At 43.1% G+C, this 18951-nt stretch overlaps 1 protein-coding gene across 4 annotated transcripts in view; it reads right to left on the reverse strand.

Moving 5' to 3' along the window:
• Nucleotides 1-18951, reverse strand: part of Xrcc5 (X-ray repair cross complementing 5) — a 90145-nt gene that overhangs the window by 36592 nt on the left and 34602 nt on the right. For all 4 annotated transcript variants that reach the window (XM_040752665.1, XM_013113629.3, NM_001281393.1 and 1 more), the window contains 4 exon segments: nt 18622-18755; nt 15170-15366; nt 6998-7091; nt 4536-4605 (listed from right to left, as the gene is read on the reverse strand). In XM_040752665.1, coding sequence (XP_040608599.1) covers nt 4536-4605; nt 6998-7091; nt 15170-15366; nt 18622-18755 — 495 coding nt within the window.

The raw sequence follows: 18951 nt of genomic DNA on the forward strand, positions 1-18951 counted from the left end.
AATTGACTCATGGCAGAAAAATCATGTATTTATATAAATAAGCTTCTGTGAAATGGGACAGAGCTATATCACATGAAAACAGAATGGAAAAACACACCTCCTGGGCTTCAATGAACAATATAATTTCATTACCATTTAATTATAGCATGTTTTACCTAGTGCTGGAAGAACTTGGAAAAATGAATTTTAGAAAACATCTCTTAAAATTAAAAGAATGTTTCTGAAGAAAAAGGAACAGAACACAAGGTGGTGAGCAAGGGAGGGAGAGCCACAAGGTCTTGAGGGAGGGGGGTATTAAAGCCTCTGGAGCTACAGAACAAACTAAGCTTCCTCTACCAAACGGACATGGCACGTTGCTCCTCACTTACACATAAAGCCAATTGCAAACAAACAATGGAGGACAGGGTCTGCTCGTTTCTACCTCGGAGGTCCTGACGCTTTTTTTTTCCTTAAGTCAGTCAGATTCATGAAAATTCAATTTGGTGAACTGGAGTTCCAATTTCCTGTCACTTTGCAGAAGTCTAATATAAAACAGACCCTATAATCTACATGGCAAAAAAGAACCCTCAAATGAGGAAGTCGTCTCATTATAAAATAAGTTGTGTTCTGTCCTATTAGCTGCTTCCACGTGTCCATCTTTTCTAGCAGGAACAGCCTAGCTCTCTTACCTAATGTCCCATGTTCAGATGGCATTGATCAATTCAGACACACCTTGGTCACACAGGCAGTGGGGGATGATTAAAGTTGTGTGGCTACTCTTCTTCCTCTAGCTTGTGTTAGCATTTGCAAGAATAATAGGGAAAGTGTTAGAAATCCATGGCGCTCTTCTGCAGCCCTACTAATGGCTGGGTAGAGAAAGACATTCAAACAAGTGGATGGATTTGGTTTGAGGAGCCCCACAATCACAGGTAACAAACTATAGATGATGACAACAGTGCCATTATGAACAGTGTCAACAAACAGGGAAATGAACTGGCTTTCATAACAGAAGGATGCTATTGTGGATGCAGTCATGGTCAAGAGCCTCCACACTGTAAAACTGTGCTGAGAGAATGGTAGGGCAAACAGTGAAGAAGGGACTTAATGGAAAGCTGCCTAAGAGAACATTAACAACAGCTCCCAGAAGACCCAGCAGCCAGGAGTGTTTCTATCTCCAATCTACCAGTATGATTAGAACAAGAGTCATCCTCCCCTCACACTGAAAGTCAGAAGATAAGGAAGTGTGCAGCTGCCTGCTGTGGACTGATGATCTCAGGAGATGGTGATATTACTAAGGACTTGGTGGCCCTATACCAAAAGGCAGGTCAGAAAGTAAATGCTCCCGTATTTTAGTTAATTCCAGTGGGTAATACAGTCAGTTCTACCTAAGCGATATTATCAACGATCTACTATCGGTCAAACTTTTGTGTAATCAATCAAAAAAAAAAAAAAACAGACAAGAAAAAGGACAAGGACTTCCTCCTCCCTTCGCCAGGTAGATCACTACCTGGGAGGGTGCTTAAACTCTGGGAAGAGTATGCTTTGACAGGCAAGAAGCATGAATTTTGATCATAAATGTCCTAGGTGGAGAGATGCCCAAGCAGAAGAACAAAAGCAAGACAAGAGATGAGCAGACAAAACTTCTGAAGCGGAAAGCGAGAGTGGGAGGAACAAACGCGAAGCCAAACGAGAGCCACAAAGCATTAGTGTTAGCAGGCTGGGCTCCTTTGCTGGCAGTGCTATGGCAAGTCTAGTTAGTAAGAGCTGTGGGGAGCTGTGATTCACCCAACCCTACATGGAAGTACAGACGACTTCTCCACACGGTAGGAGAAAACCAACTGCTACCAGTTGTCTTCTGACCTACACACAGACACACAACACACACACACACACACACACACACACACAGAGAGACACACACACACACAGAGACACACACACACGCACGCATGCGCACACTCACACACACAGAAACACACATACACACACACACAGACACACACACGCACTCACTCTCACACACACACACACACACACTGAATAAACAAATAAATACAGTTTTCATAGCTAAGTATGGGGAAAAAGATTGTTAGGAAACAGGGAAACAATTTGCTAAATAGAAGACTTCAGTATGTAAATGAGGCTTATGTTCAAATCCCTGTGTGATTTTTGGAGAAGTCTATCTCTTCCAATTTTACATTGTTTTACATTAGCTAAATGGGTACAACCACACCTCTTATAGCCTCTATGCCATGTGCTCTATTTGCCTTGTTATTTTTAAAAGACTGACTCAAATTCTTAATTCTATGCCTCAGGGAAACCATGTTTTCCTAAATTTGAGTGAACTTTCAGGAAGGTTCTCTCTCATATTCTTACCAGACTTTGGTCTCCTGTATTCCCAGAAGACTTCTGCCAGGTAGAAGTAATTCCAGACACCAAATTGTCCTTTTACAAGTGTCCCCCAGAGTAGTGCCAACCCAGCATGGCCACAGTTTTGACCATCTGAGCTTTCTGGTTATCACTTGGGGACTTGCGATGAAAAACATTATAATAATTCACTCACTTCCTGTCCCTTTTATCTTTCCTCACCCTTCCTCTCCTGAACCAGCTCTGGGATTTCTATCTTCTAAGCAGCCATGGTGTTTCCCCTTCTTCTCAAGCCTGAGCAAAGACTGATGACCAAGCCTAGGACAAGGATTGACTCTCGGCCCTGAACACCCATCCAAGTGTATCCTGAATAAAAACAACCCTCTCAGACACTCACAATTAAAGTTCTAACATTTTCTCCATTTCCTCAACATGACTTTGCAGAATTTCTATGCAGGGTAAATGCAGCACTAGAATAACGTGCTAGCACAATGCTCAATGATCTTTTCAAAGCAGATACCAAGTAACTAGAAAGTGCCACATAGTGGTAAACATAGCTACATTTAGTCCCTGAAGAAAGCATCCTATGTGAATCTGGAAGACCAACCGCTTCTAGAGGAGTACAGTGGACGCTGACTAGCCAAAGTAATTGATGACATGCAACTAAAAGCTAAGATCTCAATCTTTCTCTAAAGATATAGTAAACATGCCAGGATATTACTTACGAAGCAGAGACAGGTAGAGCTCTATGAATTAGAGGCCAACCTGGCCTACTTAGGGAGTTCTAGGCCAGAGAGGATTTCACAGTGAGACCCTGTCTCAAAAACCAAAACACACACACACACACACACACACACACACACACACACGAAACTATATATATATATATATGACTGATAACAGGGTCCTTTGATTTATCTGTCCTTTCCCAAACACCAAGTCACTATAAAAGTCTCTAATGATGATGTCAATTCACAAAAGAAATAATTTTAAACAAGCAAACAAAAAACAGTCTGGCAATCTTCCTGCCTCAACCTGTCAAGCACTGGGATTCCGTGCTCAGTGACAGATGAATTCTGAGACACTGCTTCCACCAGTTCTCTTGAAACTGTCATCTAGAATTCTAAACTTCCTTCTATTTAGATGAAGAGTGTGATAGGTTGAATGTAATTGGCCTCCATAATCTCATAGGGAGTGGCACTATTAGGTGGTGTAGCTTTGTTGGAGTTAGTATGGCCTTGCTGGAGGAAGTGTGTCACTGTGGGGCAGGCTTTGAGGTTTTCTATGCTCAGGAGACTGCGCAGTGTCTCAGTCGACTTCCTGTTGCCTGCAAGATATAGGGCTCTCAGCTACATCTGCCTGCATGTTACCATGCTCCTTGGAATGATGCTAATGGACTGAACCTCTGAAACTGTAAGCAAATCACCCCAATTCAATGTTTTCTTTATGAGTTGCTTCAGTCATGACCCTAAGACAAAGGCTTTCAGTTTTGTTTGTTCTTTTGAGACAGGGTTTCTCTGTGTAGTCCTGGCTGTTCTGGAACTTGCTCTGTAGACCAGGCTGGCCTGCAACTTAAGAGATCCACCTGCCTCTGCTTCCAGAGTTCTGGGATTCAAGGTGTGAGTGACCAGGCCTAACTTAGATGAAGTCTTACAACTCAAAGGCTCTTTTCCTAGATAATAACACTTAACAGAACAAACACCTCTTCCTCTGTCTCAAACCTAGAACACACAGCTTCTGTCTACAGGTTATTATGACCACAAAGCTGGTCTCTGTCAGGAAATGATCATGAACTTGGCCTTTTGTGCTCCTGCCAATGGATCTGACCTGGGACAAGAATTGTTATCTCAGAAGACAAGATGGGATCAATCTCATTCACAGGACACCAAAGAACTTTAAGGTGGAAATAAAGGTTCCATAGTTCTGATCCAAAACTTCTGCAATATGGAGCCCAGCACCACGTTTCATCTTTGCTTGGGCAAATCTTCACTGTGCTGACACACCAACCCCCGACCATACTGAGTTCATAATGCCAGCTCAGTAAACCATGGCAAGCAGCACAGACCCGCAAGTAAAGACGAATGTTGTGAAAGCATTGCAAAGGAACACCACAGCTCCTTAATCCAGACTTTACATCAGCTAGGCTAACCACTTTCTCTTGAACACCGAGTGAGTGGCATGCCACTTACCCTCCTCAAAGCTGGCAATCTTCTGCCTCACTAGAACACGGAAGTTTTCAACAGGATTCACACTTCCAACCTAGGACAGAACCAGAGATAAAACATCTTCAGGTCACTTCTCCTTTTTGGCAATATCCCACACCTTAGTTTCATTTCAGTTGCTATGATAAAACATCCTGACAAGAACAACTTCCAGGAGAAAGTGTTGAGTTTACTCACAGTTTCAGGTTACATTCAGTCACAGCAGGGAAGTCACAGGGGAAGAAGCCTGAGGGAATCTGGTCATAGCATATCCATAACCAGGAAAAGAGAGCAATGAATGCATGCATGGTAGTGCTCAGCTGACTTTCTCCAGTCTATGAAGTTCAAAATCCCCTTGCTAGGGAATGGTGCCACCTGCAGTGTGCAGGTCTTCCCACCTCGATTAGTGTAAGCGGGATATTTCCCCATAGACGTGCCCACAGGATAACCTCAACTGGACAATTTCACTGTGACTCAACTCCCAGATGAGTCTTGATTATGTCAAGTCAATGTTAAAACTAACCATCACACCGCAGGCAAGACAGATGGCTTAATGTAGTAAGTGTGCTCTTAAAAACAACAACAAATCATTATGTGTTCCAGGATTCTATAAAAGCTAGAAGATTCAGGGGTGAGCAAGATGGTTCATCAGATACTTTGCTGCCAAGCTTGATGTCCTGAATTAAAACCCCAGAAGCCACATAATAGAAAGAGAAAACCAACTCCTGCAAGTTGTCTTATTTCTGTATGTACACTGTGACAAGCGTGTGTGTGTGTGTGTGTGTGTGTGTGTGTGTGTATCCAAATGTATACACATACAAAAAAAGTCAATGTGTTTTGTTTTGTTTTGTTTTTCAAGACAGGGTTTCTCTGTGGCTTTGGAGGCTAGTTTGGAACTAGCTCTTGTAGATCAGGCTGGTCTTGAACTCACAGAGATCCGCCTGCCTCTGCCTCCCAAGTGCTGGGATTAAAGGCGTGCACTACCACAGCCTGGCCAAAAGTCAATGTTTAAAAGAAACTAAAAAGTTCAAGCAGTCACACAGTTGCCCTGTCTATTTTTACTTTACTTTCTTTATTCAAGGTGACTTATCTCCAGAAAGGCCACAAGTATTATAATCCATGCCACTTGTCAGCCCAAATCGAAGGCTTTATGTGCTAAAGACCACCTGTAAGTTCTGATAATCAATTAGGAAAGGGAGGGTGTTGTCATGCTAAACAACTTTCCCATTATGATGACAACCAAATGCTTGATTCACTGAACTACTGGGGTGGGGAGCTATTACTGGCCCTTAGATATTGAAGTTTTGATAGAATACACAAACATGCCCATACTGAGCATATCCTTTTAAAAAATTACATCATATATACAGAGTATTGCAGTGCAACTCTCTCTCTCACACTGTACAATACTTTCTGATCACACCTGCACTAATCTCAACCCTAACAAGGTCTCTGTAACATTCAGCTCTGAGAGGAGAAAACAAAGGGATTCCTGAGAGTGCTGGCAAACATTACATGAAAATCTATTATTTCCACTTTGCTTGGAATAGTGTTCTGGAAAGTGCTCAGAGAATGAAATCATGACTTCTCAATACCACTCAAGATTCCCACGAAGTCCAAACCACTGCTCAGACATTTGATTTTTCTGGCACATTTCTGTTTGACTTTGATAACTGTGGAAATGCTAAGATCTGTTGATTCAAAGCAATGCTGTATACATGAAGGCAATACACCCTAAGTCCCAAAAACCTTCTCAACAAATAAAGCTTTCAGTATCAAAAGGAACTTGATTCAGTATCAAAAGGAACTTGATTTGGTCAGTCCTAACCTTGCAAATTCTATTTTGAAGGTTTTTTGGTTGGTTTGTTAGTTTGTTTTTGCAGGTTTTTGTTAGATTTATTTTTATTATTTTTAAATTACACGTGTATATCTGTTTGTGGGTTTGTGCAGGTGCCGGTGAAGACCAGGTGTTGGATTCCCTGGAACTGGAGGTACAGGGGGTTGTGAGCCACCCAGTGTGGGTGCTGGGAACAGAATGCGGCTGCTGTCAACCATCAGAGCCACCTCTCCAGCCTCTAAAGTTTTACATTAGGAAAAAGATAGAAATGGTATACCTACTTCAACTTTATGCATTTGGGGAATAAGACTCGGATCATTAACCATTCCCTACTTACTCCCATCATCTTTACTAAATGGAAAACTGAAAAAGGAAGCCAGTAAGAAAATCTGTACAAGAGTGCTACCACTGAGACACTCTGTGTTCTACATCTTATTCCGAGCACTATTTACTACAATCAGACAGGTAGTTCTATATAAGAAAGAAGGACATGGGGTGGGTTTATATAGTTCAAATACAGAGAGGACCAGAGAAAGTGGTATGTCAGCAGACTCCTCAAGTCTAAGTCTTGGCCTTGCTGCAGTGGGAGAGAGACACTGGAAAAGGTGTTTACCTTGGTGACATTCCCTTCAGCCAGGCTAGAGATACTGATGTGACTCTCTTCTTTCTCCATCTTACACTTTTTGGCAGCAGGCCCCTCTTCATCACTAGAAAGGAAAGAAACAGGTAACTTTTCCCCCTTATAACAAAATAAAACAAACAAAAATACAACACCAAAGACATTTTACATGAAAAATATAAAGTTATTTTCCAAACATAACAGTTAGACAGTCTATCCAAGTAGCAGACCTCCTTCTCTCAGCCCTGCGGCCCTGACAGGAGGCCTTGGAGTCGTGTGGGCTTTGTTTCACAACAGTACAGGAGGTAGCAGTAGCTGCTACATAACTGGGTACATGCAAAAGATGAAGTGGTAAGCACAGGTAATGGGAGCTGAACATTACCTAAGAAATCCATCTGCCCATCAACTAACCTCCCAGACTCCATTTCAGAATCCAGAGCCACAGATTTTTGTGTACATAGAACTTTGTGTCTTGAAAACCCTCCTTCCCCATTGTACTAATCTATGTAAGATCTCTATAAGCTTCTAATTAAAAGTGTCAAATTTTTAAACAATCACAAGTTAAATATGCAAAAACGTTTTTTAAGTCTTAATTTTTTTTAAGCACACTTTTTAATTTGCTTTCTACACCCCTGATTCTGTTTGGACACGTTACTATCAAAGTCTAACAGTATTGGTGTGCCAAGGAAAGACAGCTCCAAGAAAGGCTATCAAACATCTGCCTCGAGTAATATACTGGCCTTAATAACATGCTGGTTTCAAAGTCATGAGGATGCTAAGGTAATCATAGGAGAAAAAGAAATCCAATCCAAAACCCATCATCTCCCCGACACAATGAAACACAAAGAAATGAAGAATTTTCTCCTGGAGAAAAGATAGTAAGTGTAGGCTAAGGGCAGCCATCAAGAAACAACTGAAATTAGTTAATTAATAAGTCTGCAACTACGTTCTAGTTAGGGCTGGACAGATGGCTCAGTAGTAGTAAATGCAAGTCAGTAAAGTACCTTGCAAGCAGATGGACCTGAGTTTAATTCCCAGAACCCACAGTGTGTGTGAGCGTGTGTGTGTGTGAGTGTGAGCACATGTGTGAGTGTGAGCACGTGTGTGCATGTGTGTGAGCACGTGTGTGTGTGAGTGTGAGCACGTGTGTGTGAGCGCGCGTGTGTGCGTTTGTGTGTGAGCACGTGTGTGTGAGCGTGTGTGTGCGTGCGCGTGTGTGTGCGCACGTGTGTGTGTGTGAGTGTGAGCACGTGTGTGAGTGTGAGCACGTGTGTGGGCGTGTGTGTGCGCGTGTGCGTTTGTGTGATGGTGGTGTGCTGCAGTTCTAGTGTCTGGGAGGCAGAGATAGGTGGAACCTTGGGAACGGCTAGCCAGTCAGCTTAACCTACTTGGTGACTTCCAGGCTGGTGAGAGATCGTGTCTCAGGAAAAATTTTTAAATGTGGATGTTGCCAGAGAAATGACACCCACTGTTGTCCTCTGGCCTCTACACATTCGCGTGCATAAACACATAAACATGCATACATATGTACACATATACATATACACCAATAAATTTGTTTTAATTGACAAACTATGTATGCCAAAAATAACGATTTTTAAAATAAGCAAACAATATTGTGGTATGACTAACTGGAGCTAATGAATACCCAGATTACTTCACCTCACTCTTTTTCCTCTTTAATTGTAGTGGGAACAGTTAAGGTCTCTCTCTGGGCTTCCTCTCCTTTGCTGAGGTTGGGCGGTGTGGGTAGTCTGGGAACCAAACTCATAGTCTCGTGGATGCCAGGCACCATTCCCTATTAAAGATTTCTAATGCTATTATTTATTTCAACATGCATTGGCTTTTTGCTCAAATACCCACCTTCAGACAATGAGTCTTAAAAGTGGGGAGAAAATTAAAAAGGCAGAAACTGGATCAATACAGAGCCTCCTCTTACAGGGACACACAGAATAACAAACACAGTCATAAACTGTGTGACCTAGATCTTTCTCTTCACTGACATTTTCCCTTTGAGGAGCAGAGAGGTGAGAAGACAAGAGGACAAGGGCCAGGCAGTGTAAGAGGTGAAGTCACCAAGCCCCTTCCCTTTCAACAAGTGTAAAAGCGCATAACGGCCCACGGCAGACGTGGGAGAGGAGGACACAGACCCGAGAAGACTAACAAGGCACAGCCAGCCACTGCAGCTGGCCTTCGCCAGTTCTTCCAGAGACAAGAGCAGAGCACAGGTGACAAACTGGGGACAAAATATACTCCGCCTTAGTGTTTTATAGATTTTTTATTTGAAATTTTAACATTATTATTATTATTAGTGTGTGTGTACAGACATCCACATACTACAGCCTACATGTAGAGGTCAGAGGACAGCGTGGGGCAGCTGGTTCTCTCTGCACTGTGAATTCTAGGAATTTAACAGACGTCACCAGGCTCGCACACAAGGGCTTTTGTCTGCTAAGCCATCTTGCCGGCCCCAGCCTCAGCCTCTCACATCTTCTCGATGCACTCATATGATTTGATTCTAGATGTTATCTAGATTCTAGAGTTTACTAAGTTACCACTTGGCTGAGCTTTAGTTTGCTCCTAAGGAAAGCACTGCAACGGAAAGTACCTTTAATATATTAACTTTTCTCTTCCCAAAATATGAATTAACATATATTATATTAAGAAGCATCATTGAGATGGCTTAGTGGTTAAGAGCATTTACTGTTCTTGCAAAGACACAGGTTTGATTCCCAGTACCCATATGTCTGTAATTCTAGTTCCAGGGAATCTGACACCTTCCTCTGGCCTCCACAGACACCAGAAACACACATGGTACATGTGCATACATGTAGGAAAACACTCAAAGGGATGAATCGATGGATGAATTAATTAATTAATGCATGAACAAATAAATAAATAAAGCAAATATGGACCTGCCTAAGGAAAACACATCATGTCTGGATCCCTGAGCCCATTTCTGCATCAGACCAATGCCTCTCTCCACCCCTTCTATGCCTCTGTTTGCAGTACATGGTGATTAACAGAGCCACAACTGGCCAAGGAGTAGAGAATAAGACTACAAGATGCTCAGCTCTATAGGGAACGTATATATATGCCCCTACCCCAAGGCTCAGGGAGCATCGGGGAAGAGGCAGCAGAAAAAAATGTAAGAGCCAGAGGTGGTTCATGACCATAAGGCAACATCTGCTGGAAACAGCAGAGCAGCTGCAAAGCTTAAACTGCTCATCAATGGCCACTGATGTAATCAGTCTTACCTGTGCAATGAAACTTTCAAAAGATCTCAAAGGGGGACTGGAGAGATGGCTCTGCAGTTAAGAGCACTGGCTGCTCATCCAGACGATGGACGTTCAGTCCCCAGCACCCACATGGGGCTCACAATTGTCTGCAACTCTAGTTCTGGGGGTCCAATGCCTTCTTCTGCTGTCTGTGGCACTGCATGAACATGGTACACAGACACATATGCAGGCAAAACACCCACATACATAAATTAATTCTTTTTTATTTTAAAAAATCAAAATGGCGGGGATCAGACAGCTTCTGAACAGTTGAACATATGAAGGGTCCTAGGTCATTGGTCATAGTTCCTAGAAGGCTTGGAAGCATGGAGACCTTCCGAAATGCCTTACTCTATACATCTCTTCCTCTCTATTGTTCACAACATCTCTTACAATAAACCAGGAAACGCTGAATAAGAAACATAAACTTGGTGAAGGCTCAGAGTATTTAGAAAGGTGAGAGACTACAAAGTAGGAAATCGTCTGTCTCAGTAAGGCAGGATGAAACAGAAGGCACCAGGTACACACAGGCAATGCTGATGTGAATTGCTATTAAGAGCTAAAAGGCCAGTCACTAAGCCAAGCACAGTTAAATGATCTCAGTTAAACTGTGCAACAGCCCTCAGAATTATCTACTGTCATTGTCTTCGAGAGGTAAGCAAATGAAGACTCATCAAATGCAGGTATCTGTTTTACACACCATAGCTCAACCTGCCAATTCCAAATGCCAGTAAGGGGAAATGCTTGGATTTAGATTCAAATCTATCTGACTCCAAAAATCAATGCCATTAGCCACTATACTAATCTGAATTGAAAGGAACAGATTTGGGATAAATGTAATACCGCTTGGTAAACCAATCAGACATGGAAAGTTAAAGAAGGGGATGACTCCCAAGAAATCAGGTGCTGTTCTCTGAAATGGAAAATAACAGCATGGAGAGGCATTGGAAAGACGCATGCTAGGAGAAAACAATGGAGCCACTTCTGCATGCACTGAACTGGAGATAAATATAGACACTGAGCCACCCATGGACAGGATGCAAACAGACTTCATGGTTTCTGAATGGTGTGGGACCTGCGCTGTGAGGGCAAAATGGTATTGTGGCTGAGAATCTGAGCACTGGATTCAGACTGCACACTTACATATTAATCCTTCCTCCAAGCCTTACCAACTGAGATCTCAGGCAAGTTGTTCCTTTTCTCAGACTTAAGATGACATCAACAAAGCAACCGACTTCATAGGATGGCCAAAGGGTCTAAGCAGACAATGCAAGGAAGGCACCTCACATCATGCAGTGTTCAGTAAATGCAGCTGTTCTGAGGGAAAGATTATATACACTGCACATGTAAGGTTGGCAGAGAAAAAACATCAGAGGAGTCTGGCAAGGTTTTCAAAGATTAGGAAGAAAAGTCTGGAAGCTTAAGGGACATACACAAGTTTCAAGAGAGAAGAACAATTGACAGTGTCAAAGACTATAAACAGAGAGTCACTAAAGGGAAGGACTACAAGGCTAAGGAATTTAAGAGGTTCTGTCTTTTAGGTCTTCAGAGAGGCAGAGGAGGCAGAGGAGAATGAGCTAAGAAAGGCAGTGGTGTAGACTATTCTTCCAGTAGGCCTAGCCTGTAAAGGAAAGGCGTGATGAGATTAGTGATTAGTAACAAGTGGCATTAGTGGGAGGAACCTGGAGAGGGTATTTTGTTTAGATGAAAGGAATGTTAGCAGGAAGAAGATGGGAGACAGAGGAAAGAAGGCATTATTAGTGGGCCAGGGTAACAGATACAACAACAGATTGAGCTCAGGCTACAGGGATGGTGAAGGGTAAAGGATGCAGTGTCCTCTGTCCACTGGGCCTGGAGAGAAGGAAGTAAAGGTGACTGTAAAGTAGACATGTTCAGAAATTAGATAGTCTATAAGATTCAGAGGTACCCACCGATAGCCACTACTTTCTCTTTGAAATCATCACTACCATCATTACTAACGTTGTCACTGGCAATGTGTTAGGGGTATGATGAGGGTCTTTAGAAGACTGCTTAGTGACACACTGTTCTAAGATATATGATGTGTACTGTGTTAGGTTCTAGGTAAATAGCATGAATTATCTAATTAGTCCTCATAGCAACCCTATGAGACAGGTATTCCTGCCACCCCTATTTCACTCATGAGGAAACAGAATAAGCAACTTCTACCTAGAGTCACACAGAACAGGGGATCTAACTCATGCCGGTTGACTCTGGAGTCTCAAGTCTTGAACATTAGTCAGATGAAGCTGAGGGTAAATGGGTAGCAAAGCCTCAGGGAACTTGAAAAGAACAGCAGAGTCCGAAAGAAAGCAAGGTCAAATGAGTGTCACATAGGCAGGGCTGGACTTGAGATATCCCAGCCGTCCTGCAACACCTGCCCAAGAGACGATTCTTTCACTTGTACCACCATTGAGGGAAGCCATGCTCTCAGACAATGCAGGCAACATGTAGTTTACTGTGGGACTCCATGCAGAGGCCACCAGGTCTCCCTTTACAAATAAAGACATCACCCCCATAAGCTCTAGGTAACCAATAGGTTGAAGAGGAACAGCAACTTCTCAGATGCCCCAATAGTTCAGAGTGCTTTACCACCGGATTTTGTTGCTATGGTATCTCTTGAAATGAGACTGGGACAGAGGACCACTCTGTAGAACTGGTTTTCTACGTCTACCTTCAGGTAGCCAGGCTTGCAAAGCAAGAATCTTTATTCACTGTACCGTCTTGGCTGCCCAAGACTGTATTTAAAGGAAGAAATTCTCATAAAGATAAAATTATTTAACTAAAATCCTATCAAATGACATCACTGGTACAAAAACTAGTGACTCCTAGAGTAAGACTCTTTTTTTCTTTACTATGAAATTTCCTCAGTAGACATCTATCACTCGCAAATATTAGTTCCTTACCTGTCTACAGGAAACAGGTAAACTGGATTCAAGGATGATGAATAAATACAAAAGCACAGCTTAGTACCAGCAATTTGTTTTCCCTCTTAGCATAACCTCTAAGGCTAACTGGAGCCTTTTCATTAAAATGGAGAGTTTTATAATCCGTGTGAAAGAGACTGAATCATCCTTGAATAGGAGGCACTAAGTAGATATATGCTTAATTCATTGCTTCTACAGTTCTTAGAAACTAAGGCAGGCTTCTGAGAATAAAAGGCGGAGAGTAGGAATGTGTGCAAGCGTGCATGCGTGAGCCACTTCCCTGGTCTGTGTTGCACACTACCACAGGAGCAAAGAACAAGAAACTGTGCACGTCCAAGCTTCCAGGGCCATGAGTGATAGGACCACAGCTGAAGGTGTAATCACTGCAGGGATCATATCACAGCACAACTGCCTTCTGGGTCTCTGTGGTTTGTTTTTTAACCAGCTAATTTACATTTTAATCAAAGGAAGAGAAGAAAATGGTCCATTTCTTTCCCACAGTACCAGAAGGTAATCAAGATCCTGGACTGGAGTTTAATGCCAGAAGAGAATAGCCCTGTGATTGCAGTGAGACAAGAGCAAGGAGCCACAGGAAGAAGGACACAGGCTTCATTGAGCTGCTATGAATTGGCTCAGTGGCATACAGGCAGAGAAAGATTGAGGTGAAGTGGGTTTTTTTAGGGACAGGCTTCCTGTGTAGAAGGCAGGATAGAATAAAAGGGCCATAAACCTCTCCAGGGTGTGATGGGAGTTCATGTAACAGAATCAATCCAGTTGTTTTCTTTTCTTCCAATTCTGACAAAGCTTGGGCTGTTTACCTCTGGGAAGCTATGAAAAATGCAAAGCCTTCTATTCCACTTGTCCAATAATTCACCAAACATTGATTTATAGAAACCAATGAAAGTTTCTGGGAATTACTCATCCTTTTCCACTGGGTATTTATAAATAGTAAGCCTTACTTTGTCAATGGAGACACTGCTGTGGGAAGGAAATAAAAGAAAACGGGGGTGGGGGTGAATCATGGTCTGATGTCAAATCTCAAAATGCAGCAGAAAGAAATATTATTTTGACTTGAGAAAAAAATCACCAACAGCCAGTTGAGTGACGTCTGGAAAGTCAATGCTACAAACCCAGAGGATTCTATATAATGAACAATTTCTTCTGGCTTACTGGTATTTATATGGAAACTAATATAGATTCTGAACAAAATGTGATGAAACACACTCATCAGCCATTTGCAAGCTTGGTTGATGCATAATATGAAATGCATTTCACTCCTTAACTAGCAAATACCGCCCTAGCGCCACAATCAATGTGTCAGTGGCACACTAGCAGAACAGCCAAAGGGCTGTGGTTTTCATTGTCCTCCTCATGTTCCCTCCAAAAGTCTCACTGACACCTAACTACCCGCCACAGACACATCGTTATGCCCTGCCTGCTCTTTTCATCCTCGGCTCTTTGTTTTAGAAAGGGGACAATTCAGGACCAGCAGGATGGCCTGCAGCCAAGCCAGACAGCTTGAATTTGATCCTGGGACCCATCCAAAAGTTGCTCTCTAACCTCCACACACACATACATGTACACTCGTGCACGCACACGCACATGCATATACACACACACACACAAATAAAAGAAATAAAACTATAATAAAAATTGTTTTAAAAGAGGAAAATTCAGCTTTGGTATTCACAAATCTTATTTATAATTCACAAAAACTTTATTGTTGATGCAAAAGCCAACCCAAACCAGAAGGTTGAGCCCAGGTGAACATCAAGGATAAACAATGACTCTAATGGACAGGTATGAGAACTTAATATTTCCACGCAAGGCTTAAAAAGCTGCGCTGTCCCCCTCTATGATACCTGGGCAGCACCATAATTCCAGACTTGTCCCTGCCCCCTGCATTGCTAAAAATATCAAAGGTGACCACAGCAAGTACTTACTTGTCTTGGAAAATGTCCTGAGCAGTCACTTGATCCTTTTTCTTGACGGCTTCTGTCAGAGGGAAAAGGGTCCTCACTTTCGAGAGAGGAATCTCACATTTGGCTTTCACCTCAGTGGGGGGATCCAGCATATTCAAAATGTGCTGCTGAATTGGGGGTAGACGCTCCTGGGGATGTAAGACTCTGTGTAGCAGGCCCTGTTGGGAAAGCAGAAAGGCTAGAACACTGATGATGACATCAAACAGATTTCTGTTTTCTGGTTAGCGACCCTCCATCTTTAATTGGAAGGGCTATGAGACTCAGGCCAAACAGAAGACACAAAATAGGATGGCTCAGAGGACACTGGTCACATCTAAACCCTGCTATAAAACCCTGCTATAAAAACAGACTCAAGCACAGGAGTAATACCCTCTGTAAACCTCCTAGAGGGCACTTATCTTATAAACTATTCAGGACACACCAAGCTTCCCTGAGACATAGCTCCCTAACACTCCAAGATTACAGCCTTTCCCTGGTAACCTTTTATTTCTTTTAATCACATGCATGCTCTCTTTCAGTAGGGTTTTAGAGGCCAGCATGTGATGGGTGAGACAGAGGCTAACGAGGAGCCGTCCATTCTGAGCCCGAGGAGAGAATCTGAAAGACATGGCAATACTGAGTTGACACAAGCCACCAGGGACAGCAAAGTGTGAACCTGCCTCCACCCTACTAACACCACCACTCTTGCCTGTTCCTGGCCCAGTCACCTTTAATGGTCTCTCAGTTTCTGCTGTCACTGTTCTCCTAGTGCACTTTAAGTCTGGATGTCCCCAGAGCTCATGTTCTGAAGCTTATTCCCCAGCTGGTAAGTATGCTGGGGAGTGGGGGACTGTGAAACCTTCAGGAGCTGGGATAAGCTGGTGGCAGCGGTCAACCTGCCCACCACAATGAGGACAGCCATTTCTGCCATGTACTGTTGCCACCACCATGGAATGAGATACTCCAGCCTGCCTTCCCAGGTGTGAAAATCCCTGAAATGGAGCCAAAGGATACCTTCCCTCCCTTGTTTCTATTGTCTATCAAGTATTCTGAAGACAGAAAACAGCTAACACAAGCTCCTTCCCACAGTTTGGAAAGTCCTGCATGACACAGGCACTGCCATTTGTCTCCTTATTCACAACCAAGTAAAGATGAGCTCTTCCAAGTTCACTCAAGCCAAGCTCATCTCTGTCTCTGGGTCCTTAGCTCAATACTCCTTCTGTCTCTTCTCCCTATTCCTAGTTCTGGGCAGAGCTGGACCCTTTTCATCATTCAGGTCTTTGCTCAAATATTAATCTCTCAGAAAGCCTTTCCCTGACATTGCATATGAAGCAGCCTCTCCACTTGCAAGCTATTACCTAATCATCTTCTATTTTGTGTTTTTCAAGCATTTAAAATAGTCTCAATTGCTTGGTTCACTTATGTATTATCTAGCCCTTCCCTTGAAAACTTCCCTGAAAACAGTAAAAAAATCCCTTGTTTACTGCTTAACTATAAGCACAGAAAATTTGTTCAACCCATAGCAAGTGTCTAATAGACACTGGCTGAGGACACTCCTTTTTAGGATACTCACTGTTGAAAGGGAGATCAGAAAGGGGCACCAGGAGTGGGGTGAGGACCAAGGGCGAGACAGGCTGTCCACTGTCCAAGGGGGTGAACTGGACACAGGCTACTTTCACTCAGGCATCTGTGCTGCCTTCAGGCCTTGGCAGCACTTGTATCTGACCAAACAGTCAGTACCTAACACAGTGGTTCTCAATCTTCCTAACACTGTGGCCCTTTAATACAGTTCCTCATATTGTGTGGCCCCCAACCATAAAATTACTTTCATTGCTACTTTATAACTGTAATTTTGCTACTGTTATGAATCCTAATTTAAATATCTGATATGTGACCCCTGGGAAAGGGTCAACACAAATGAAGAGGTCGTGATCCCCAGGTTGAGAACAATTGCTTTAACAGCACAAGAAGCCAAGCAACAAGATGCCATTAAGAAAGAAAAATGAAGTGAGAAGCCCGTTGATGTTTCCTCCTATGAGGAAGGCTCTAACTAGCCCATTTTATTTATTATTGCTGTGGGCTGAACCCAGGTCTTGCACATGCCAGGCACATGCTCTGTCACTAAGCTACTGCACCCTATCCCCACTTTAAACAACTTACATATTAATAATTTTGAAGAGAAATTAAAAAAAGGAGATGAGTAGCTCTTGCAATTCAAACTATTTCATATCATAAAGCATATTATTTATTCTCTTCCATGAACTGGTACCCTACAATGAAGAAAATGCAATATGGAAGTTTCAGCCTAAAGAAAAAAAAATTCTGGGGTTGATAGTATCATCAAGGAGTCAGTATCCTGAAAATTCTGGGGAACCCTCAGCTGGGGATTTCACACCAATTTCATCTAGAAAGTCCATGTGCTCCTCCCCCCAGCATCCCTTTCAACACAGCAACAATCCTTCCCTCTCCACAGTACGTTCATTTCTTTTGAGTTCCCCTCCTGCTTTGTGTATTCCTAATACCCAACTCCCTTGAGCTTCTTTGGGCCTTTTCATGAGTTCTCTGTCAGTTCTAGACACTGATCCTTTGTTGGGGTATTGCTGACAAAACTTTTTCACCCACTTTGTGGCTGTCTCTTCACGCCATTAAACTGTTTCCTTTTGTGTGCAAAACCTTTCATGAGGTCTCATTTGTCAACTGTTGGCCTTATTTCCTAATGACTACAGTCCGATTGAGAAAATACTTGTCTACAACTAGAAGTGGTTTCCCTGAGCTCTCTCCAGACAAATGGAACAAGCTAAGCACATGACTCCTCACACGGCCAGGCTTACAGCACTTCTCTGCATCATGCCCTCGTCACATCAGGCTCCTCCCTTCTCTTTTAGATCTCTGTCCAATGTTACCACGTCAGTGGTGTTGTCCATAAGTGGTGCCCTTACAGGAACTCTCCCCTTTTATTTCCATGGTGTTTTCAAACCACTGTTGACCTATGGCTTTAGAGGGAGGCAGACCTCTGTCAGTTCAAACCAGTCTGAGCTACATACTGCGTGCCAGGCCAGACATCTCAAAAAGAAAAAAGGGAGGGACAGAGGGAGGGAGGGAGGGACAGAGAGATGGAGGGAGGGAGGGAGGGAGGGAGGGAGGGAGGGAGGGAGGGAGGAAGGGAGGGAGGGAGGGAGGGACAGAGAGATGGAGGGAGAGACGGAGGGAGGGAGGGAGGGAGGGAGGGAGGGAGGGAGGGAGGGAGGGAGGGAGGGACAGAGAGACGGAGGGAGGGAGGGAGGAAGGGATGGAGGGAGGGAGGGAGGGACAGAGAGATGGAGGGAGAGATGGAGGGAGGGAGGGAGGGAGGGAGGGAGGGAAGGAGGGAGGGAGGGAGGGAAGGGAAAAGAAAAGGAAAGAGAAACATAACTGGCTGACCTTTCCTTTCTCACCTGGAAAAATCTCTGAAATTCAGGATTTGGAATTTTGGAGGTTGGAAACAAGTCTTCAATGGTGTCTTCTTCCTCGCTTTTCTTTACCAAGCTCATAGAATCAATCAGATCATCAATAGCACTCAACTGTGCCTCTTAAAACAATGATAAACAGAGAAGCAAACAGGAAAAAATAGATTATTTCTATTATTCTCCATCAAATCAAAATGCTTTCCATCTTTGGATACAGCAACACTGGCATGTCATACAGTCATATAGCATCTGCTCTGCCAAAAAATGTCCCTAGTTATGAGAGTGCTTGACTTGACCCTTGGTTTTCTCATTTGAGAA

Source organism: Mesocricetus auratus, unplaced genomic scaffold (genome assembly GCF_017639785.1).
Source record: "Mesocricetus auratus isolate SY011 unplaced genomic scaffold, BCM_Maur_2.0 Super-Scaffold_100010, whole genome shotgun sequence".
Taxonomy (NCBI): Eukaryota; Metazoa; Chordata; class Mammalia; order Rodentia; family Cricetidae; genus Mesocricetus; species Mesocricetus auratus.